Raw genomic sequence first — 24,465 nt, 5'->3', positions numbered from 1 at the left:
TCTCAATACAGCTGATTGTGGAATAATGCTCACTGCTACACTGACTGCCTCTTCATATTCACATTGAATGCATGTGTCAAAGAAAAACAGCCCACATTTTATTATGATAGTATTGTACAAGTGTAGGGGTATGGGAATAGAAGGCAGACTGTGGTAGAGTGGGCATGTGACTGGATTAGTAATCCAGAGTCAAGATTAGAGTGGTCGATTTTCCTGCTCCTTGGATGCTGCCTGACCTGCTTTTCCAGCACCACTCTAATCTTGACTCTGATCTCCAGCATCTGCAGTCCTCACTATCACCCCTTAGTAATCCAGAGGCCTAAATTAATCCTTTTTGGGAATGAGAATTCAATTCTCATCACAGCAGCTGGTGGAATTTGAATTCAATTAATAATCTGGAATTAAATAATTCAATAATAATGACCATTGATTGTATTAAAGCCCACTAGGGATCACTAATATCCATTAGGGAAGGAAATCAAACACCCTTCTCTGGTCTGCCTGTGACTCCAGAACCAAAGTAAAGTGGTTGACTTTCAACTGCCTCAGATAAAAGGCAAATAGGGACAGACAACAAATGTGGATGTTGCCAGTGACACCCACATTCCATGAAACGATAAAAACAAGGACAATTCAACAAATCACTGTTTCACTATGAGACAAACGATTTTAAAAATAAAACAAAACTCTCTGAAAAGATTATTTAGTGATACCCACCAGCTGTGGCACCATTGGCTCAACCGTCTCCACTATGAGCTCTGTCAGAGAATCATTGATAGCTGTGTTGGTCAGGTGATTCTCAACAAGTTCCTCAACAACTCTTCGGATCAATCCCACAGTCATCTCACTGACAGCTTCCTCCAGGAGTGTGTCTAATATTGTCACAGCTGGCAGCTGCTTCAATACATCCAGTTTCACTGTCTCCCTGAAAAATACAAATAGCAGCTAGTGATTGATATCAGAACAGCATTAATACTACAAAGATAGTAAGGGCTGAATGGCCAAGTGAGGATTTCATCAATCTAGAGATCTCAAGGCCTCTCAGTGCAGTGTCTAAGTGTTTTGGAAATATTTGGCTGCCTACTGCACAGGTGTCCCATCGTTGACGAACCATTTTACCTCACTCCTGTGCAGGGGAACCAGAAGAGATGTTTGGACTTGAAGGAGAGAAAATCAAAATTAATCTGCAAAAGTATTATTTTAGAGACAGTGTGATTAATTGGTTAACCTAGACTCCCCTGGCAATGATGGTTGCAGTTTATAAATAAACATTGTCAGACTGAGTATGCAGTAATTTGAGCTGAAAATGTGTTGCTGGAAAAACTCAGCAGGTCTGCCAGCGTTACATGCAGAGAGAGAAACAGAGTTAATGCTTTGAGTCCAATAACCCTACTTCAGAAACGTAGGCCCATTATTCCCAACGTTCTCTACCAAGGAGTTTCACATCTGCAGCTCTTGTAGACTAATCAATAGACTCATCAAAAGATTAATTTGCACTGCATCCTGCAATTCCTGAGATATTGAAGATGAACAGTATGCACCTTAGATGTTTACATTCAATAATTACCATCTTTCTGTGACGATGTTCGTTATGTCAGGCCAAAGGTGTTCTACCAACTGTTGTACCTGTGCTGTATTATCTATCCTATTTCTGCAATTTAACTGCCCCATTTCTCTCAGGGTCACCAGGCAAACTGCTGCTCATCAAAGCGACTAACAATCACGGATGTTTATTTATCGATGTCTGCTGCCATGTCTCTGCTAAAGAACCCTACAGTGTCTAACCTCGTCCTACACTTACATTCTATATGTATGCCATTCCTTGCTACTCTTTCTGTTCACTGCCTTCCATTTGGACTAATGTTTTCCATATTTAAAAATGTTACATCAAATTCATGCAACGTCCATGCTTTACTCAGATAAAAGCCGATTTCAGTAAGCGGAAAGCTCTTAAGCTAAACATCAATCCAATCTGCTCTGAAAAACTGTATCAGACCTGAAAGGGTCACTCTCTCTATAGTGCTGACAAACCCTGCTGAGTTTCTCCAGCACTTTTTGGCTTGATTTTTTTCCAGTAGCTTTCCTGTGGAGATTTTACAATACACTACATCAGCTATAACGTGAGAATAATCAGAGGTATCAATTATAAACAGCTGTGTCAGTATTGGGCACACCCTGAAAATAAAATTTAGTGTGAATGGAGTAAGACATTATTGAACTAACACTGTATTTACAATACGGTACATACATGTAAATAGCATCTGTACTACAACACAATGTACCAAGGTACTCCACAGGAATGTAACCAAATAAAAACACAATATTGCCTCAGACAGGTGATAAAATTTGGTTAAAGAAGTAAATTTTATGAATCACTTTAAAGAAGAAATCTAAGGTAGAGCGAGGGTGAGAATCCAGGCATTAGAGACTTTTAACTGAAGCCACTGGTTGAACAATTTGCAGAGTAGCATTGCTAGGTCGTGTATTGTCAGAGGTACCAAATAGCAAAACCACAAACTCAAGAGTATCTCAGGTGGTGATAAACGGTCCATGATGTCCTCATCAATCAACAATACCAAAACAAGAGAGTTAGTTATTAATCTCATTGTTCATATATTTGTGGTGACTTCCTCTGTTCAAATTGTCTGTTGTGTTTCTTTTTACTGAAACAAAATCATTTCATTGACTCTCGGTTCATTGTAACATCCTGAGGTCATGAATTGCAGAATATTTGTGAAAGTCTTGCTATTTTTCATTATACTTACGGTAGCTTCCTCTTGACATCGAAATTCTTCCCAGTTGGTGAGTATGCAGGAGCACACTGAAAAAAAAAATTCTTTATAAACACCAGCTTTTAAACCTTTACAGCACTTACATTCCACGAGAAACCATGGCACATGGTGGGGTTTGGGGGGCTGTGAAAGCTGAGGGTTAGTATTGCTGAGCTATTAATCCAGAGACCCAGGTAATAGTCTGGGGACTAGGGTTCAAATCCCACCAGGACAGATTGTGGAATTTGAATTCAATAAAAATCTGGAATTGAGAGACTAATAATGAGCGTTAAACCACTGATGATTGTCAGAAAAACCCATCAGGTTTACTAAAACTCCTCAGGGGAAGAAATCTGTCCTCCCCACTGGTCTGGCCTACACGTGACTCCAGACCCACAGCAATGTAGTTACTCTCAGTTGCCCTCTGAAACGGCCTAGCAAGCCATTCAAAGTCTCAAGGAACTGAAATCGGAGAGATCACCTGGCATCTACCTGGGCACTGGAAAAGACAATGACAGAAACAGCCCTGATGATCCGCACAGTCCTCCTCACTACATCGGGGGGCTAGTGCTAAAATTGGGAGAGCTATCCCACAAACTAGTCAAGCAACAACCTGACTTTGTCTGTCTGTAAGGTATGATTCAGAGAGTATGATTATGTCCCAGACACCACCATCCCTGGATGTATCCTGTCTTATCGGCAGAAGAGACCCAGCAGAGGTGGAGGCACAGTGGTACAGTTATGCGATAGTTGTGCTCTTTTGCAACCCTGTGTTATAGAAAAACCGAGCTTTAGAAACAGCGCTTAAAATGTTGGCGATGTAATCACGTTACAGCCAACACATGATTTAAAGGTTCCCGCTTTAGAAACAGTGTCCCCAATCTGTTAATTGCGTTACAGTGAATTTGTGTTAATGAAACATGCACTATAGCAGAATGCCCTGTATACAGTTGCGGGGGTGGGGGCTCTGGGATCCTCAACTCCAGATTCCATGAAATTACATGGCTTCAGATCAAACACGGGCAAGGAAATCTCCTGCTGATTACCACACACTGTCCTCACTCGGCTGATAGAACATAGAACAATACAGCACAGAACAGGCCCTTCGGCCCACGATGTTGTGCCGAACATTTGTCCTAGCTTAAGCACCCAGCCATGTACCTATCCAATTGCCACTTAAAGGTCACCAATGGTTCTGACTCTGCCACTCCCACAGGCAGCGCATTCCATGCCCCCACCACTCTCTGGGTAAAGAACCCACCCCTGACATCTCCCCTATACCTTCCACCCTTCACCTTAAATTTATGTCCCCTTGTAACACTCGGTTGTGCCCGGGGAAAAAGTTTCTGACTGTCTACTCTACCTATTCCTCTGATCATCTTATAAACCTCCATCAAGTCACCCCTCATCCTTCGCCGTCCCAACGAGAAAAGGCCTAGCACTCTCAACCTATCCTCATACGACCTATTCTCCATTCCAGGCAACATCCTGGTAAATCTTCTCTGCAAAGCAGAGAAATGACATCCAGTGAGAGTGAGTAGACTGTTGTTGGGATGAGGTGAAGGAGCCTCTTGGCAAAACCACATCGTCTCCAACCTCATCCGTGTTGGCAGATGTCGTTGGTGATGGTGGGGAGGGCTAATGGAGGGGGGGGTGAAGAGGAGGAACTCAAGCGGCTGCTGCCTGCACCTGTCTTCAAAGGGACCACTTTCAAGAAGAGGTGGTGAGCTTTGCACCCAAGAGAGCATCACGAGGAGAGATCAGGGGCTTGTCCACACTTCCACCCACTTCCCCCTTGGCTCAAAGCTGAAGGCACTTGCTGAGATGCAAGTCCCTCAGTGCTGCCAGACTTCAAAATTCCTTTGGAGCTGCTTCTTGGGAGCTTTTTCTGACAGTCAAGTTCCCACCTCAAATCATGCTCTCGTCTGTGCTCAGCAGAAACCAGTTTCCAAGACGGGACCAGTTATCCGCATCAAGTGCAAACACTTACCTGTTCTACCTCAGGAAGGTTGACTTCAACTGTGCCACGTAGTGTTGTGCTGGAAAAGCACAGCCAGTCAGGCAGCAGCCGAGGAGCAGGAGAGTCGATGTTTTGAGCATAAGCTCTTCACCGTGAATGTGATGAAAGGCTTATGCTTCCCTCAGTACCCTTTCCATTACTTTGCCTACCACCGAAGTAAAACTAACTGGTCTGTAATTCCCGGAGTTAGCCCTATTCTCTTTTTTGAACAGGGGCACAATATTCGCCACTTTCCAGTCCCCTGGTACCACCCCCGTTGACAGTGAAGACGGCCTTGCAATCTTCTCTCTTGCTTCCCACATAATCCTAGGATATATCCCGTCAGGCCCGGGGGACTTGTCTATCCTCAAGTTGTTCAAAATGTCCAACACATCTTCCTTCCTAACAAGTATCTCCTCTAGTTTACCAGTCCGTTTCATACTCTCCTCTTCAACAATACGGTCCCTCCATGAATCGGTACCCCTCCACGTTGAACAACACTTAGAGGAACACCGAGGGTGGTAAGGGCACAAAATAGTGGGGGATCTCAATGTCCATCACCGAGAGTGGCTTGGCAGCAGTACTACTGTTCAAGCTGGTCGGGTCCTAAAGCACCTAACTGCTAGACTGGGTCTGCGGCAGGTGGTGAGGGAAACAACAAGAGGGAAAAAAACATACCTGTCCCCACCCTTACTAAGCTGCCAATTGCAGGTGTATCTGTCCATGACAGTATCGGTAAGAGTGACCACTGCACAGTCCTTGTGGACACAGTCCCACCTTCACATTGAGAATACCCTCCATAGTGTTGTGTGGCACTATCACCATGCTAAATGGGACAAGACTTCAAACAGATCTAGTAGCTCAAGACTAGGCATTCATGAGGTAATGTGGGCCATCAACAGCAGCAGAACTGTACTCCAGCACAATCTGTAACCTCATGGCCCGGCATGTCCCCCACTCAACCATTACCATCAAGCCAGAGGATCAATCCGGGTTCAATGGAGAGTGTAGGAGGGCCTGCCTGGGGCAGCATCAGGCAAACCTGAAGATGAGGTGTCAACCTGGTGAGGCTACCAAACAGGACAACTTGCGTGTCAAACAGTATAAGCAGCAAGTGATAGACAGAGCTAAGTGATCCCACTACCAATGGATCAGATCTAAGCTCCGCTGTCCTGCCACATCCAGTCGTGAATGGTGATGGATGATCAAAGAACTTGTTGGAGGAGGAGGCTCCACAAATATCCCCATCCTCAATGATGGAACAGCCCATCACATCAGGGCAAAAGATAAGGCTGAAGCTGTCGCAGCATTTTCAGCCAGAAGTGGCGAGTGGATGATCCATCTCAGCCTCCTCCAGCAATCCTCAGCGTGACAGATACCTGTCTTCAGCCAGTTTGACTCACTCCGTGTGACATTAAGAAACAGCTGAAGACACTGGATACTGCAAAGGCTACTGGCCCTGACAATATTCTGGCAATCGTACTGAAGACTTGTGCTCCACAATGTGCCACTCCCTTAGCTAAGCTATTCCAGTACAGCTTCAATACTGGCATCTACCTGATAACGTGGAAAATTGCCCAACTATGCCCTGTACATAAAAAGTAGGACAAATCCAAATGAGCCAATTACCGCCCCATCAGTCTATTCTCCATCCTCAGTAAAGTGATGGAAGGTGTCATTTACGGTGCTATCAAGCAGCACCTGCTCAGCAATAACCTGCTCAGTAACACCAAGTTCGGGTTCCCCCAGGGTCACTCAGCTCCTGACCTCATTACAGCCTTGGTTCAAACATGGACAAAAGAGGTGGATTCCAGAGGGGAGGGAGAGAGACAGCCGTTGATGTCAAGGCTGTATTCGACTGAGTGTAGTATCAAGGAGCCCTAGCAAAACTGGAGTTAATGGGTATCAGGGGGCAAACTCTCCGGTAGTTGGAGTCATACCTGACACATAGGAAGATGGTTGTGGTTATTGGAGATCAGTTGTCTCAGCTCCAGGACATCTCTGCAGGCTTTCCTCAGGGTAATGTCCTAGGCCCAACCATCTTCAGCTACTTCAACAAATGACCTTCCTTCCATCATAAGGCCAGAAGTGGGGGTGTTTGCCAATGATTGCACAATGTTCAGCACCATTCGCAACTCCTCAGATACTGAAGCAGTCTGTGTCCAAATGCAACAAGATCTGGATAATCTGCAGGCTTGGGCTGACAACTGGCAAGTAACCTTCACACCACACAAATGCTAGGCTGTGACTATCACCAACAAGAGACAGTCTAACCACCGCCCCTTGACATTCAATGGTGTTACCATTACAGAATCCCCCACTATCAACATCCTGGGAGTTATCAGTGATCAGAAACTCAACTGGATTCACCACATAAACGCAGTGGCTACATGAGCAGGTCAGAGGCTAGGAATACTGCAATGAGTACCTCACTTCCTGACTCCTGAAAACCTGTCCAACATCTACAAGGCAAAAGTCAGGACTGTGATGGACAACACTCAAGAAGCTTGACACCATCCAGGACAAAGCAGCCGCTTGATTGGTACCACATTCACAAACATCCACTCCCTCCACCACTGACACTCAGTAGCAGCAGTGTGCACCATCTACAAGGTGCATGGCAGAAATTCACCAAAGATCCTCACACATCACCTTCCAAACCCACAACCACTTCCATCTAAAAGGACAAGGGCAGCAGATACATGGGAACACCACTCCCTTCAAGTTCCCTTCCAAGCAACTCAACATCCTAACTTGGAAATATATCGCCGTTCTTTCACTGTCACTGGGTCAAAATCCTGGAATTCCCTCCCTAATGGCAGTGTGGATCAACCCACAGCAGGTGGACTGCAGTGGTTCAAGAAGGCAGCTCAGCCACACCTTCTCAAGGGCAACTAGAGATGGGCAATAAATGCTGGCCAGCCAGCAATGCCCACATCCTACAAAATGAATAAATGCTTCTTTTTTAAAACTCCTTACCTCATCCAGCCTACATGTAACTTTAGGCCCACAGCAAAGTGGTTGATTATGAAATGACTTCTGGGCATTTAGGGATAAGGAACGAATGCTGGCCTAGATAGCAATATCCCACCTTGTGAACTCTGTTCAAGATACTAATGGTATTTGGTGAGATAGAGAGACAGTACACACCCTAATAGATCGGCTTCACTTTGTGGTTAAGTAATCATGGTCAAGAGAGTTGGTATAAGATGGTTCCATTTGTTACACAATAATTAAATTGCAATGCCCTCCAAACAGTACTGATTCTTTCTGGCTTCTATGCCTTACCCCAATGGTCACTCTTCACCCTATCTGCTTTTGAGGCCACAGGATTTACGGGGCAAATTCAGTTCCGTTTCTGGTCAATGGTAACATCCAGGATGTTGAAACTGGGGGATTCAATAACAGTAACGCCATTGAATGTCAAGGGGCAATTTTTAGATTCTCTCTTGTTGGAGGTGGTCACTGCCTACCATGTGTTACTTACCAGTTGCTAAGCCTGGGTGTTTTCCAAATCTTCCTGCATGGAACACTTCAGTATCTGAATTGCTGCAAATGTTTTAGTGTAAGCCGCTACTCTCTTCCCACCCCTCTTTCCTTTTTGTTTCTGTTTTCCCGTTGAACTTCCTATAGTTAGCTTGATTCTACTCATATTATTAACCTGAGCCATCCCCTTTATCTGCTTAAGCTTTCTTGCTGTCTCGGTCTCATATCCAGGGAGATCTAGATCTCTGTATGACCTCTCCTGTTTGGAAATGGACCTTGTCTGTACCCAAACCACCTCTTCTTTAAAGGCAGTACATTCTTCCAATTGCTGATTCCAATTTATCTGGTTATACCCTTATAAAAATCAATCCTTCCTTGTCCTTTTCAATATCTAACCTAAACCTTACTGTTCCCTAACTATTCACGACATGTTCACCTCAAGACCCAACCCACCTTATTCCCCAAAAACATTGAAAAATACCTCCATGCTTCTTGGGGCAGAAACACACTTGGAAATTTCCTCCCTTTGTCTGCCCTTTACACTGCTACTCTCAAGTCCATATTGAAAGCAGTGAAATTGTCTATAGTTTTTACACCTTTCTAATTTCCTTGCACTTCATTCACGTTTTTTCCCAGTAGGTGAAGGCTAATGAATACATCCGAGAGTCTAACATTTCGACCTCACTGTACACAGTTGTTCTTCATATAGTTTCATTAATCTTCACTTGAATTACAGCACGTGAATACAGAGGCATCAGGTAAAGTGAGAAAGAGGTTGACTGAAAGATATCGTCTGAAAGGTTACAACAATCAGGAAATTCTAAATAGGCAAGAATGTTTCCTCCTAAAAAGTAAAGGCTGCAGGATGACCAATTGGGGTCTTTAAACTACGAGGGGCATTACAGAGTAGACATAAAGACGTTTCCACTTGTAGGGGGACCATAAACACCAGAAAGTCACTAATAAATCCAACTGGGAATTCAGAAGAAACTGTTTTATCTAGCGTGGTGAGACTGGAATTACTACCAGAGGGAATTGTTGAGGGGACTAGCACAAGGGAAGCTAACACAAGAGAGATTGGAAAAGGATAGAATTGACAGTACGGTGGGAGAAAGCTCATGTGGAGCAGAACACCAGCACGGAGCAGTAAGGCTGGTTTCTGCACTGCTAAACTCCATGAATATTATTCATATTACAAGGCATCATTGTTTTACCACTTCTGAACAGGAGTTATACTGGATTCAAAACATGAACTGTTTTTCTCTCTCTGCAGATGCTACCAAACCTCAGAATCATAGAATCCCTACAGTGTGGATGCAGGCCATTTGGCCCATTGAGTCCATACTGACCCTCTGAAGAGCTTCCCATCCATATACTCCCATACTGTATCCCTGCATTTCCCATGACTAATCCATCTAGCCTGCACATCCCTGCACACTGTGAGCAATTCAGCATGACCAATCCACCTAACCTGCACATCTTTGGACTGTGGGAGGAAACTGGAGCACCCGGCAGTAACCCATTCAGACATTGGGAGAATGTGCAAACGCCACCAGTCACCTGAGATTGGAATCAAATCCTGGCATTATAAGGCAGCAGTGCTAACCACTAAGCTACTGTGGTGCTGCAATGAATGCCTGCAACATTCTCTGTGTTTGTACCCTTGGACCTGGATTGTGCAGCATTTGAAACAGTGGAGTTGTATGCAGTACCTTAGTAACATCATGGGACAGCACTTCCATCAAGGTATCAGGCACCAACTCATCTTCAAGCATCTCCAAAATGAACCAATCAACAAAGTTCCAGGCAAACGACTGGTTTTCCTTGAAGAAACTAAATGCTGCATGTTCCTACAAGACGATCAGATGGGATAAAGTCACACAGCTAAAAAGACACATCATTGCTGTGTGAGGATCACACGTAGAGACAGTTCTCCCTGCCCTCCCACCACTAGTCCTGCTCCCCACAAATCTTGCCACTGCCTGACTGCATTGTGGCAGGGAAACCCCACCCCTCCTCCCCAAAATCAATGCCACACAGTGAGGAAGGACTCCTTCCCCTGGGTACTCTACCTCAGCAAATGGATCAGCAGAGAAAATTGGAGCAAGCCTGGCACCGAATGCCTCTCTGCTGGTCAAGCAAATGCCCCAAAGCATTAAAGAGGAATAAAATACATGTTCCTGACTTGTACTTTGTACATCCATAAGAGTAGTGTATCTGTCCATTTGGGGCTCTGTCTATGTGTGTGTTTGTGTGCATTGGACTGCATCTGTTTCTTTATCACTCCAGCTGTCTCCTGGGGCATAATGTAAGAGTTAGGACCCACTCCTCTGAAGATAAGCAAATTCAGTAATGACCAGGAAGGGAAATCCTTTCTCTCTTACCCGCTGAAGTCCTGAGCTGTGACCCCCAGTTCCTGGTGACCCCTTCTTGCTGCTTTCATGTGCTTGTTGTCTCATTGAGCAGCGGTTCTGAAAATAAATGCAGAAAATTTCAAATAGTCTTGCTTCCTCTCTTAGGACTTTCAGGTTTAGACAATTAAGCACTGTATGATCCCACGGGCAACAAGTGAATCTGTTTTTGGTCTTGCTTATTGAGAGAGAGCAATGTTGGCTGGGACAGTAGGACTTTCGTGATCTTCTTCAGGCAATGCCATGAGATCTTTTACATCCAAGTCCTTCAATATTTCATTGGAATTTGAATTCACAAACTGATTGCGAGAAATTGTGGTGTAGTGGTAATGTTAATAGACTAATAATCCCAGGGAACTATTCCAGGAACAAGAGACCTGGTTCAAATCCTGTCATAGCAACCGGTAAAATTTAAATTCAACTGAAGAACAACCTACAGGAAACCATAGGCCAGTAAACTTAACATTTATTATAGACTGAGTGAATGGCAGCTAAATTTGCTGGCAACACAAAGGTAAGTAGGAAAATAGGTTATAAAGACCCTGTTGTGGTTCTGTTCGCCGAGCTGGAAGTTTTTGTTGCAAACGTTTCGTCCCCTGGCTAGGCGACATCATCAGTGCTTGGGAGCATCCTGCGAAGCGCTTCTTTGATGTTTCCTCCGGTGTTTATAGTGGTCTGTCCCTGCCGCTTCCAGTTGTCAGTTTCAGCTGTCCGCTGTAGTGGTTGGTATATTGGGTCCAGGTCGATGTGTTTGTTGATGGAGTTTGTGGATGAATGCCATGCCTCTAGGAATTCCCTGGCTGTTCTCTGTCTGGCTTGCCCTATAATGTTAGTGTTGCCCCAGTCGAATTCATGTTGCTTGTTGTCTGCGTGTGTGGCTACTAAGGATAGCTGGTCGTGTCGTTACGTGGCTAGTTGATGTTCATGTATGCGGATAGTTAGCTGTCTTCCTGTTTGTCCTATATAGAGAACAGCCAGGGAATTCCTAGAGGCATGGCATTCATCCACAAACTCCATCAACAAACACATCGACCTGGACCCAATATACCAACCACTACAGCGGACAGCTGAAACTGACAACCGGAAGCGGCAGGGACAGACCACTATAAACACCGGAGGAAACATCAAAGAAGCGCTTCGCAGGAGGCTCCCAAGCACTGATGATGTCGCCTAGCCAGGGGACGAAACGTTTGCAACAAAAACTTCCAGCTCGGCGAACAGAACCACAACAACGAGCACCCGAGCTACAAATCTTTGCACAAACTTTGAAAGACCCTGTAAAAGGAATTTAAATAGGTTAATTGAGTGGGCAAAAATGCGTTTGATGGAAGATAATTGTGAAAGCTGTGAACTTGTCCACTTTGGCAGAAAGGACAGCAAAGACATGGGGATAGATGAGGAGAGATTTCTTCACAGAATGTGGTGAACCTGCAGAACTCTGTGCTACAGAAGGCTGTGGAGACCTAGTCCCTGGTCGTATTTAAGAAAGAAATAGATAAGACTTCTCAATGCAAAAGACATCAAGAGGTATAGGGAGACAGCAGGTGTATGCTGTTAAGGTAGAGGAACAGTCATGATCAGGGTGAATGGTGGAGCTGGGTTGGTTGGCTGAAAGGCTTACTCTTGCTCTTATTGTTAATGTTTCTAAAAGCCAAATGTTATTTAAATATCAGAGATTATAGAACTCAGGGGCACAGAGCGATCTGGCGTCTTGGCTAATTCATCACAAAATCATGTATAGTGGGTGAGGAGGAAGGCATTCGTTTGTCATTTGACAATGTTTGCATTTAGATAAAGGGAATCTTGTCTAAAAGTTGGCACATGTTCCATAGCTGTACAGACCCTTAGTGAGATCTCGTCTGGATACAGAGTACAATTTTGGCCTCCTGGCTTAAGGCAGTCCAGAGAAGTGATGGAATCTCGGGTGCAGAGGTTAAATAACAAGGAAAGGTTGAACAAGTTGGACCTCTACCCACTGGAGTTCCAAAGAATGAGGAATGATCAAATTGAAACATAAAAGACCAAGACACTAGACAGGAAGATGATAAGAGGGTGTTTCCACTTGGGGACATGAGGGAGAGTCTCGAATTTGAGGACAGAGTTTAAAAATTAGGAGTCCCTATTTAATACCAAGGTGAGGATTCTTTCTTTTTTCAGAGGGCCATTATCGTGTGAAATTCTCCCCAGAAAACATTAAATACACTCAAGGCAGAGTTGGATCGATTATTGACTGATAAGGGAGTCTGAGTTGATGGGGACAGGGGGTAAAGTGGAGTTGAGGCCACAATTAGAGCAGCCATGGCAGACTCAAGCGGCCAAATGGTTTTCACTTGCTCCTAATGGCCCGGTGTGATCCTGAACAGGCCAAATAAAGCCAAGCTACTTTAGAATTTAGTTATATATGACATCTTCACCAATTCTGCACACAGAATTAGCATTACAATCTGTACTCTGCATAGCCTCCACTGAAGCACAGATCGTGCGTTCACTGAATCTGTCTGAAGTAGTGAACCTAGTATAATTTCTGGCCACCTTTCACATTTTGTGCACAACTCCAAAGATTAGTTTTATTTTCATAAACTTCATGGGCGGCAAATTACAGTCAGGGCTGCTCTTGCACAAATACTTAATGAATCTTTGCTAAATTTCTCTGTGCTCTATTTTAATGCAGGTGTTAACCTTTGTGGTAAATAACTGGCACTGAACAGAGTAAACATAAGAACCAGATGTCAGCTGTGGCTCAGTAGCAGCATTCTCACCACTCAGAGGTTTCTGGGTCAAGTCTCACTCAAGAACTGCACTATCAGATGTGATTTTAAAACTGAGGCCTTGTCAGCAGGATATAAAAAATTGCAAAATCGGAAGATGATCTGGAAGTTCTGTCTGCTAAGCTAGGAAAGTATATCCTTTCAACAACCTCAATAAAGCAGAATATTGTTAGCAGGTAAGCTATGGTGTTTCCTACATCACAAAAGTGATCATAATTTCAAGACTGAGAGTCAGAGTTAAAGACACATACAGCACTTTGGTCCAACTCGTCCATGCTGACCAGATATCTTAAATTAATTTAGTTCTATTTGCCAACATTTGGCCCATATCCCTCTAAAACCTTCCTATTCATATACCCATCCAGATGCCTTTTAAATGTTGTAATTGTACCATCCCCCACCACTTCCTCTGGCAGCTCATTCCAAACATGCACCACCCTCTGCGTGAAAACATTGCCCCTCAGGTCCCTTTTAAATCTTTCCCCTCTTACCTTAAACCTATGTCCACTACCCTGGGGAGAAGACTTTGAGTATTGACTGTATGCATGTCCCTCATGATTTTATAAACCTCTATAAGGTCACCCTTCAGCCTCCAACGCTCCAGGGAAAATAGTCCCAGCCTATTCAGCCTCTCCCTATATCCCAAACATCTTGAACATACTAACTTCAGGAAGATCAACTTAGAAATACTTCGAAATATTTTTGCTGGAATCTGAAGTCAGGCTATCTTGAAATCCCTTCTGTATTTGGATCTGCATTAACTCAAATACTGTCAGTCACAATGCCACAAGGATCGGTGCTGGGCCCTCTACTTTTTGTCATTTACATAAATGATTTGGATGTGAGCATAAGAGATCCAGTTAGTAAATTTGCAGATAACACCAAAATTGGAGGTGTAGTGGACAGCGAAGAGGGTTACCTCAGATTACAACAGGATCTGGACCACATGAGCCAATGAGCTGAGAAGTGGCAGATGGAGTTTAATTCAGAAAAATGCGAGGTGCTGCATTTTGGAAAAGCAAATCTTAGCAGGACTTATACACTTAATGGTAAGGTCCTAGGGAGTGTTGCTTTACAAAGAGACTTTGGAGTACAAGTTCATAGCTCCTTGAAAGTGGAGTCGCAAGTAGATAGGATAGTGAAGAAGGCGTTTGGTATGCTTTCCTTTATTGGTCAGAGTATTGAGTCCAGGAGTTGGGAGGTCATGTTGCGGCTGTACAGGACATTCATTAGGCCACTGTTGGAATATTGCGTGCAATTCTGGTCTCCTTCCTATCGGAAAGATGTTGTGAAACTTGAAAGGGTTCAGAAAAGATTTACAAGGATGTTGCCAGGGTTGGAAGATCTGAGCTATAGGGAAAAGAGACCTACAGGGCAACGTTTTCACGCAGAGGGTGGTACGTGTATGGAATGAACTGCCAGAGGAAGTGGTGGAGGCTGGTACAATTGCAACATTTAAGAGGCATTTGGATGGGTATGTGAATAGGAAGGGTTTGGAGGAATATGGGCCGAGTGCTGGCAGGTGGGACTAGATTGGGTTGGGATATCTGGTCAGCATGGACGGGTTGGACCGAAGGGTCTGTTTCCATGCTGTACATCTCTATGACACCATGACTCTAAGACCCAATCACAAGCTCCCACAGTACACTCTCCATATTTCAAATGCAGCCCGTTATGTTAAAATTAAACAAAGGTTAGGTTGATACCCCTTTAAAGTGCAGAAGTCAATGCCCCAACAGTACAAATAACAGCAGAAACAATAATAAGAGCAGAGTAGCACAGAGGGATTCTCCAACTTGAGTTCACTGGCAGTAAAGCATTTTACCAGATTCTCAGGTTATACAGAAATAAGCTTTTTCTTTCATCCTTAAGCTTTTTGACAAGAACTCAAAAAAAAAATGTGATCTGCATCTGAAATGCTGTAAACTGAAAGATTGCAATCTGGGTGCTGGGAAATGGGATTAAAATTGATGGCCAGATATGATGGGCTGAAAGGGCCTGGTAAAGAAGACAGCACTGGAATTATAAAGCTCCTCTCTGAGAAAATAAAAAGCAACATAATGCTTTCAGAATACAGACAGAAATAAATGTCAAAATTGCTCTGGTGGATTCATACCTCCAATGGGAGATCAGAGGAGATAATCATGGCAGCATCCGGAACACTGGAACGTTTATGTTTACCAAGTGGCTGCTTCCTCAGAGCTTCTTTTCTGCTTGAAGGATAGATCCATGGTCAACAAACCGTTGAGACTGTACATCGTCATTAAACAGCCCGGCATTAGAATAATAATGCATTCATATCAACTGTGACAAAAATTCTAGCATTCCTTCCTGACCAAATGCCAACAAAAACTGATTAACTAATCATTTATTTCACTGCTGTTTGTGGGATTGCAAAATGCTGTCACATTCCATCCAAAGTGATAGCTGTGATGTTATTCATTTGATGTCACATACTTTAGCCATTCTGAATATTACACAGGTCAGAGAGACAGTCATGCTGGTGTTTCTAGATTCAGGTAAGGTCAATAGTAGAGGAGAGAGTAAGGTTTTATCCAGAGATACACTGGGTAATTTAGAAATGTACTTATACAAAAACAGTGTAGTAGCAGCTATGACACATAGGGCTTAAAATATTTCCTTCTGTGACCGAGGCCAAACATTTTAAGAAGGTGCTATAGGTAATAAATCTTATTTTATGCAAAATCTTCTCATAGTTTGCTATTATTTTAATAGCATTTTCTTATTAATTTAAACCAAGTGCTCATTCCACTTACTTGCCATTGGTCTTTCCAGAGAACAGTGGGGGAGCCTCTCGCTGGGGAACCCGTCTGACATTGGTGTGGAGCCTGTAATCAAGAGCCTGAGTCAGCAAATTAGTGCAGACGAGGAAATGATCACCCAGCTAATTCCAAGAAAGCATCTGTATACAACATCCCACAACACAGAGGGAGGAGGTACAGGGAGGGGGTAAGGGCCAGGGGAGGAACAGGGCAGGAGCAGAGAGGAGTGGGACTGACCAGAAAGCCACCAATTACGAGACTGTTCCAGAGTACCATGAGGATGCCTGGCAGCAGTTCTGGATCTCATTTCTTCTACATTCATGGACATATCGAGCTTTCTTCAGGTTTCTTTAAAAGGAACCTTATAGAGCTCTTTGAGATGGTAACCAAACAGGTGGATGAGGGTAGGTTGATGTGGTCTATATGGATAAACATATGGCCAAGAATGGAATAACGTAGGGCTTCAGATTGGTTCCACTGGTCAGTGCAACATTGAGGGCCGAAGGGCCTGTACTGCGCTGTATTGTTATATGTTCTATCAGTGATGTTGCACTTGAAGATTCCTAATGCGTTGTCACTGGATGAAACACTACATAATTTTGATGTGTATTCCTTTGATTATACAAAATGAAGTACTGTTCAAAACAGTAAAATGATTGGATAGTGGAGGTGGACTTTTCTTCGAATGAGAGAATTCACCCAAAACATTCAATAACTTAGATAATGTAGTCTGTTCCTCAATGGCTGACATTTGAAGAAATACTACAAGGTCTACAACAAATACACATTCATCTGAAGGACAAGTGGCTCATTGGTCAGCACTGCTACCACACAGCGCGAGGGACCCGGGTTCAATTCTGGCCTTGGGCGACTCTCTGTGTGGAGTTTGCACATTCTCCCCAGTGTCTGCGTGGGTTTCCTTCCACAGTCCAAAAGATGTGCACGTTAGAGTGGATTGGCCATGCTAAATTGCCCATAGTGTTAGGTGCATTAGTCAAAAGGAAATGAGTCTGGGTGGGCAAATCTTTGGAGGGTCGATGTGGAGTGGTTGGGCCAAAGGGCTTGTTTCCATGCTGTAGGGAATCTAATCTAGATCTTAGATCTAATCTAAAGGGAAAGGAGAATCAACCACTGTTAATGAAAGAAGTTCAGGATTGCATTAGAACAACGGAAGTGGCTTTACAGTGACGAGCCTGATGCACTGACAGCCAAGTAGGGCTGAGAGAAAGGTTCAGAAAGGGAGAAGAGAATATGAATGCAGGTTGTAATGGAACATAAATGTCTCAATATATGAAAGGAATAAGATAACAAGGATAAACATGAACACGTTACAGGTGGTGATAGGAGACTTTACAGTGAAGAGGCAGGCAAATGGCAGAGAAAATAAGCATCGTACTTTGCTGGAAATCTGAAACAAAACGTTAAATTGCTGGAGAACCTCAGCACGTCTGACAGTATCTGTGAAGTGAGAAACAGAGTTCATGTTTTGGGTCGCAAAAGAAGACAGAAGATCTCCAGGAAACATAAAAGGTGATCAAGCAACTTAGAACATAACATACTGGAGCAGAATTAGGCCATTCGGGCCATAGTCTGCCCCACCATTCTATCATGGCTGGTATGTTTCTCAACTTCATCCTCCTGCCTTCTCCATGTAACCCTTGATCCTCTTGCTAATCAAGAAACTATCTATCTCTGTCTTAAATACACTCAATGACTTGGCCTCCACAGCGCTCTGCAGCAATGAGTTTTATAGATTTACCTACCTCTGAGTGAAAAATTCCTCCTTATTTCAGTTCTAAAGGATCGTCCCCTTCACTCTGAGGCTGTGCCCTCAGGTCCTAGTCTCTCCTACTGGTGGAAACATCTTCTCCAAGTTGACTCTATCAGGCCTCTCAGTATTCTGTAAATTTCAATCAGATTCCCCCTCATCCTTCTAATCTCCACTGAGTACATACCCAGAGTCTTCAACTTCTCCTCATATAACAAGCCCTTCATCCCAGAGATCATTGTTATAAACGTCTCCTGGACCCCTCCAACTCCAGCAGATCCTTCCCTAATAACAAGGCCCAAAACTGCTCCCAGTACTCCAAAGCGGGCTGACCAGAGCCTGTTACAGCCTCAGCAATTCATCCCTGCTCTCATATTCTAGCCCTCTCAAAATGAATGCTAATACTGTATTTGCCTTCCTAACTGCCAACTGAACCTGCATGTTAACTTTAACTGAATCTTGAACTAGGACTCCTAAGGCCCTTTGAGCTTCAGGTTTCTAAAGCCTTTCCTTGTTTAGAATATAGTCTGCGCCTCTATTCTTCTTACCAAGGTGCAAAACCTCACTTTGCCATATTGTATTGCCCACTCTCCTAGCCGGTCCAAGTCCTTCTGCAGCCTCCCTGCCTTCTCAACTCTACCTGTCCCTCCAGTTATCTTTGTGTAATCTACAGACTTAGCAATAATACCCTCAGTTTCTTCGTCCAGATTAATAATGGATAACATGGATAGTTGCGATCCCAGCACTGGACCCTGCAGAGCTCTACTAGTCATCCTGAAAAAGACCCCATTATTTCCACTTTCTGCCTTCTGCCAGTCAACCAATCCTCGATCAGTTACTTGTGGAAGTGAAGAGCAAAATGTAAGGAGGTAGCACTTGAAAAGTTATCAGGATGGAGGGTTGATAAATCTCCTGGACCAGATAAGTTTTATCCCAGAGTGTTGAAGGAGGTAATAATAGACAGTGCATGCTCTGGTGGGTTCTATGATTTCATGATTCTGTAACCTGCAAACTGGAAGGTGGTAAATGTAATCCTGCTATTTAAGGAGGGAGAAAGAATGAGAACAGAGATGAACAGACTACTGCTACTAAGGACAAGTATGAGCTTGACACCGGCAGCTGGGACAATGTTAGAATCTATTATAAAAGGAAATGATAACATTATGCAGAGTCAACCTGGATTTGTAAAAGATCAATCCTGTTGGGAATTCCTGAGGGATCTGGGTGTCTTTGTCCATGAGTCACTAAAGGTCGCATCAAGTTGGAGTGAGAAATTGTAAAGTACTGGTAGACTGGGCTTCATTTCCAGAGAACTCATCTGGATTATTGGGGACAGTTCTGGATTCCTTGTACAAGGAAATATATAATTGTTATAGATGGAGTGCAACAGAGGTTCATCAGATGAAATCTTAGGATGGCAGGATTGTCTTGAGGAGAGATTTAGGAGTCTGGGACTTTTAAAAGAATGAGAGGCGACCTCATTTAAAATTTCAAAATTCTTAGAAAGCAGGATAGAATGTATATATGGATGATGGTCTCTGTGGTTGCTGTCAAGAACCAGGGGACAGAGTCTCAGGACAAGGGTAGAGCATTTAAGAAGAAATAGAATCTCAGAATCCCTAAACCATTTGGCCCATCAAGTCCATTTCAACCATCCAAACCCAATCCCCTACCCTTTCCCTGTAACCCTGCATTTCCACCTAGCCTGCAGATGCCCGGACTATAGGCAATTTAGCACGGCCAATCCACCAAATCTTTGGACTGTGGGAGGAAACCGGAGCAACTGGAGAAAATCCATGTAGACACGGGAAGAATGATTAAGATTCCTTACAGTGTGGAAACAGGTCCTTCAGCCCAACAAATCCACACTGACCCTCCGAAGAGTAACCCACTCAGACCCATTATCCTCTGACTAATCCACCTAACACTATGGACAATTTAGCATGGCCAATTCACCTGACCTGCACATCTTTGGACTGTGGGAGGAAACCACAGCACCCGGAGGAAATCCACGCAGACATGGGGAGAATGTGCAAACTCCACACAGTCGCCTTAGGATGGAATTGAAGCCAGGTCCCTGGTGCTGTGAGGCAGCAGTGCTAACCAATGAACCATCATGCAATTTCTTCACTTAAAAGGCAGTAAATCTCTGGAATTCTCTGCAAAAGGACTGTGCAGCTTAATTAATCAGAAGACTCAAGACAAAATGATAGGTTCTGGAAACTAATGACATTAATGAACATGGAGATAGTGAGATAAATATCTTCACGGAGGTAATCAGGGATGATCTAAAATAGCTGGGCAGGTCTGAAGGGCTGAATGGCCTCCTCTTATTCTTTTGTTCCACAGGAAAAAACTGCTAAGTGTCGAAACATTAACTCTGTTTTCTCTCCATAGATTTCCTGTAAGTATTTGAGAAGAGCTTACCCGGGCAGGTTTGATGGGGTGTGCGCCATCCATCTGTCACACTGACTGGTTAAACAAACACGAAGCGGAGGTTCACTAGGCACAAAGTTATCCCATTCTGCCCGTGGAATCAGACCGAGCTGCTGTCGAACACGATTCAAACTGCCGATAAATAGACAATCTGTTCAGAGCCTGGTCCAGGATTACAGCCTGAAGAGTCTAAACTCACTGATAGCATACTCCGCAAGTCAGGTCATGGATTGGAGTCCCAAACTAAAACACTTGTGCACAAAATGTAGGCTAACATTGCCAATGGAGTCACAAAGCTGTGTTGCACCATAAGATGGGATATAAAATGTAGGTCCTATCTGCCCGCTCAAGTGGACATAAAAGATTCCAAGGTGCTGTTTAAATAGCAGGGAGTTCTCTCTAATGGCATAGCTGACATTTCTCCATCAACCAAAACCAAGATAGATATTATCTGGTTATTAAGTTCACGTTGAAGTGGCATTGCTACCCACAAACTGGCTTCTGTGTATCCTATATTACAGCAGTCATCTCTTCAAAAAAGTATTTGATTGGCTGCAAAATAATTTGTCACATCCTGAGGTTGTGAAAGGTGCTACGAAAATGTAAATGTTTTCTCAAAAATAAATAACCAAGTTGCCACAAACAGCTTCAATAAATAATTATGAGTGAAAATGCAATCAGAAGGAAAAGTCAATTTTAAGATCTAAAGGAACAGAATATTTTGAAGGTCTGAGGATGTTCCAGATCAGATATTTCTTCCCAACATTGCTGAGAGATTCACAAAATAATTGCAAACTGCAAGAGTTCACTGAACCTCTTAGCATTCAATATCAGAAAGGCCTATAGAATTGGTCATTGCAGTACACTCTCCTTGTGACCTAAAGCAAGGAGTAGCAGGCAAAGAGAGGAGCTTTATCAGGCACTGATGCTCCTTCCCCTCATAATGGTGAGGCACTGTCTTTTCCCTTACTATTAGCAGTTGTTGGGTCTGTGTTGGTTCAAGGTTACGTTGCAAGAAGCAAAAAGCAGTAATGACAACATTTTATAATGTTTAATTTCTGCAGGAAACTAAATATGGCAGTCAATTAAATGTCAAGATAGCAAGTGAGCAAAATGAAGCACTTTGAAAAGAAAGGACTGGTGAAAAGATTGTTCAAATAAAAGCAAAGTAATATGGATACTGAAACTCCAAAATAAAAGAAAATATGCTGGAGAACCTCAGCAAGCCCGACAGCATCTGTAATGAGAGAGAGGCAGATAACGTTGAGTTCAGTATGATCCTTCTTCTTCAGAACCAGACTCAAAACATGAATTCTGTGTCTTTTTCCACAGATTGCGCTGGACTTATGTTTTTCTTTTTTAGTTCAAGTAAAAAAGAAAACTGGTGGTGTCCCACAGACCTCATCAGATTAAAAATTACAACTAACCACTAAATGACATTAAAATTTCCAAGTCACTAAAAAGAATTGGATCTGTAATGGAGGCATCGAACCAAATAAACAAATATTTAACTTTTCCAACTAATAGTGTGAATGGATTACTTGTACAATGGAAGTTCCTTCTTTTTTTAAGTTGTTTATATAGAAATGAGGGATTTAAATTATGGAATACACAGTGTTGCCCGACTCATATTCCTGCCACGGTCCAAGATAGTCAGGCCATCTACAAGATTGCTGGTATACAGGACAAAATTCCAGCTTCACAATAAGCTGCACTTAGCCCGCAGAGATGAGAAAGAGGAGGAGGATAGGATGGAGAGTGTGCCTCTGTCTCCCAATGGGAGTTGGGGAACTGGAATATTTTTGAGGAAGCTCACAACACAAACCCTCTCCAGACATATGCTGATTACTGAGATGAAAAGGGGGGGGGTGCTGGAAAAGCATAGTAGGCCAGGCAGCATCTGAGGACCAGAAGTGTCTATGTCTCGGGCATAAGCCCTCTGACTCTCCAGCATCTGCAGTCCACACTTTCTCCTCTATGCTGATTACAGTCAGACGAAGCAATGTGCCATGGACCATTACTGCCATTGATGTTTCAGTGAATTATTTTCCATTCTACACACTGCACTCTTTTGTGAAGTCAAAACAAAGTGCTGAAAATACTTAGCAAATCTGACAACTGACAGATTGGACTCCCCTTCCCTGGGGAAAGACCTTGGCTATTCACCCTATCAATGCCCCTCATGATTTTATAAAACTCTATAAGGTCACCCCTCAGCCTCCGCTGCTCCAGGGAAAATAGCCCCAGCCTATTTAGCCTCTTCCTATAGCTCAAACCCTCCAATCCTGGCAACATCCTCGTAAACCTTTTCCGCATCTTTTTAAGTCTAACGACGTCTTTCCAATGACACAGAGACCAGAATTGATGGCAGTATTTCAGAAGCTGCCTAACCAATGTCCTGTACAGCAACAAAATGACATCCCAACTCCTATACGTAATGCACTGACCAACAAAGGCAAGCATATCAAACATCTTCTTCCCCACCCTGTCTACCTGTGACTCCACTTCCAAGAAACTATGACCCTGAAGCCCAAGGTCTCTGTCCAGCAACACTCCCCAGGACTTTACCATTAAGTGTATTTGCCTTACTAAAATGCAACACAGCTAAGTTAAATGCCATCTGGTATTCATTGGTTTACTGGATCATTTGCTCAAGGTCTCATTGTACTCTGAAATAATCTTGTTTGGGGAAGTTGTATTCAACTCAATGATAACTCAGTTATTCTCTCCACAGCTTCTGCCAGACCTGCTGAGTTTCTCCATAGCTTCTTGATTGTATTTCAAACATGTACAATATCTTTGTTTTATTTAAACACTTACTTTACCTTTCCTGTAGATCAGTCCAGTTTTTCTCAGTTTTAAAAGATGCCATGAATCACAGTTACAAACCCTAGTGGAAACAAATACCAGATTAACTAATTAACTAAAAAAAAATTCACAACACAGCATAATCCTTTTAAATACTGATTCACATGTAATGGATGCCCCTGACAATGACAGCATTTATGGCACACCTTAGTTGTTGTGAGAAAGTAACAGTGAACCTCCTTCTTTTAAATTTTGTTCTCACATGCAGCCAGCTTTTACAATACATTGTCACACTCACACATTGTATTGATGGCGGAACAAGACACGTCAGATAACCTAGTCAATTTATTCAATATTTCCCATGGCACTACCTCAGTTTGGGTCCAGTCTAAAACTTCAAACAGGATTTGTCACCCTAACACCAGCTGCTCTCCAGTGCATCTCTCCACCCCAGATTCCTCGACAACACCATCATTTACCTGTGACAATCACGGACAGTGGATCCACTTCCACACATGGTGTTGAAGCCCAGCTCCAAATCACTCAGTTCTTGCAGTGTCTCTGCACTGGGAGAAAATGAAGACTGGAGAGCAGAGTCCTGAGTGTGGTGCTGGAAAAGACCAGCAGGTCAGGTAGCATCCGAGAAGCAGGAGAATCGATGTTTCGGGTATAAGCCCTTCACGAGCCCTTTTCCTGATGAAGGTCTTCTGCCCGAAACATCGATTCTCCTGCTCCTCAGACGCTGCTTGATCTGCTTTGTTTTTCCAGCACCACACTCTCAACCCCAGTGTCTCTGCACTGTCTAACATGAGCTGCCATCTCTTCCACAATGAAGCAAAAAGCTTCAATTCCTATCACAAGCTGCGAGCATGCCAACCCACCACTGCCCAATGTTGGCTGCAGGCTGTGCCAACCTCTCTCAACCCGGACATCCTCCAGAGCCCTGATCCAATGTTATGGGGTGGCTGTGGTCAGCAATGCGGCCCCATAGCAGCAGGGACACGGGTTCGATTCCACCTGGTGAAGGGGCTGTGCTCTGGACTATAACCTGGGGTGGGGGGGTCTCCTCCCACTGTCCAGGGATGTGCAGGTCTGGCTGGGTTAGCGATGGGTGGGTGTCCACTCAATGGGCCGAAGGGCCTGTTCCCCCTCCCCCTCAGCAGGGTCCCGCAGTCCGAGCACCCCCGGGGCGGCCTCCATCACCCGGGGCGGGGCCGGGGGGCGGGGTCGGGGGG

The 24,465-nt window shown here is 43.8% G+C and overlaps 1 protein-coding gene across 1 annotated transcript in view; it reads right to left on the bottom strand.

The window, feature by feature from the left end:
- The window catches only part of LOC122540862, a 29,524-nt gene extending 5,654 nt beyond the window's left edge, over window positions 1–23,870 (bottom strand). Inside the window, exons 1-9 of the mRNA XM_043677074.1 lie at window positions 23,709–23,870; window positions 23,248–23,307; window positions 20,414–20,554; window positions 16,213–16,284; window positions 15,552–15,645; window positions 10,641–10,727; window positions 9,969–10,106; window positions 2,766–2,821; window positions 718–925 (exon numbers count right to left, since the gene is read on the bottom strand). Of these exons, the coding sequence (XP_043533009.1) occupies window positions 718–925; window positions 2,766–2,821; window positions 9,969–10,106; window positions 10,641–10,727; window positions 15,552–15,645; window positions 16,213–16,284; window positions 20,414–20,554; window positions 23,248–23,294 (843 nt within the window). The 5' untranslated portion in view covers window positions 23,295–23,307; window positions 23,709–23,870. The remainder of the gene's footprint in view (window positions 1–717; window positions 926–2,765; window positions 2,822–9,968; window positions 10,107–10,640; window positions 10,728–15,551; window positions 15,646–16,212; window positions 16,285–20,413; window positions 20,555–23,247; window positions 23,308–23,708) is intronic.
- Window positions 23,871–24,465: the final 595 nt, after the last annotated feature.

The sequence above is a fragment of the Chiloscyllium plagiosum genome, chromosome 36 (assembly GCF_004010195.1).
Source record: "Chiloscyllium plagiosum isolate BGI_BamShark_2017 chromosome 36, ASM401019v2, whole genome shotgun sequence".
NCBI lineage: Eukaryota > Metazoa > Chordata > Chondrichthyes > Orectolobiformes > Hemiscylliidae > Chiloscyllium > Chiloscyllium plagiosum.
Note: the sequence above shows the minus strand (reverse complement) of the source record. Positions and strands in the feature narration are given on the sequence as shown.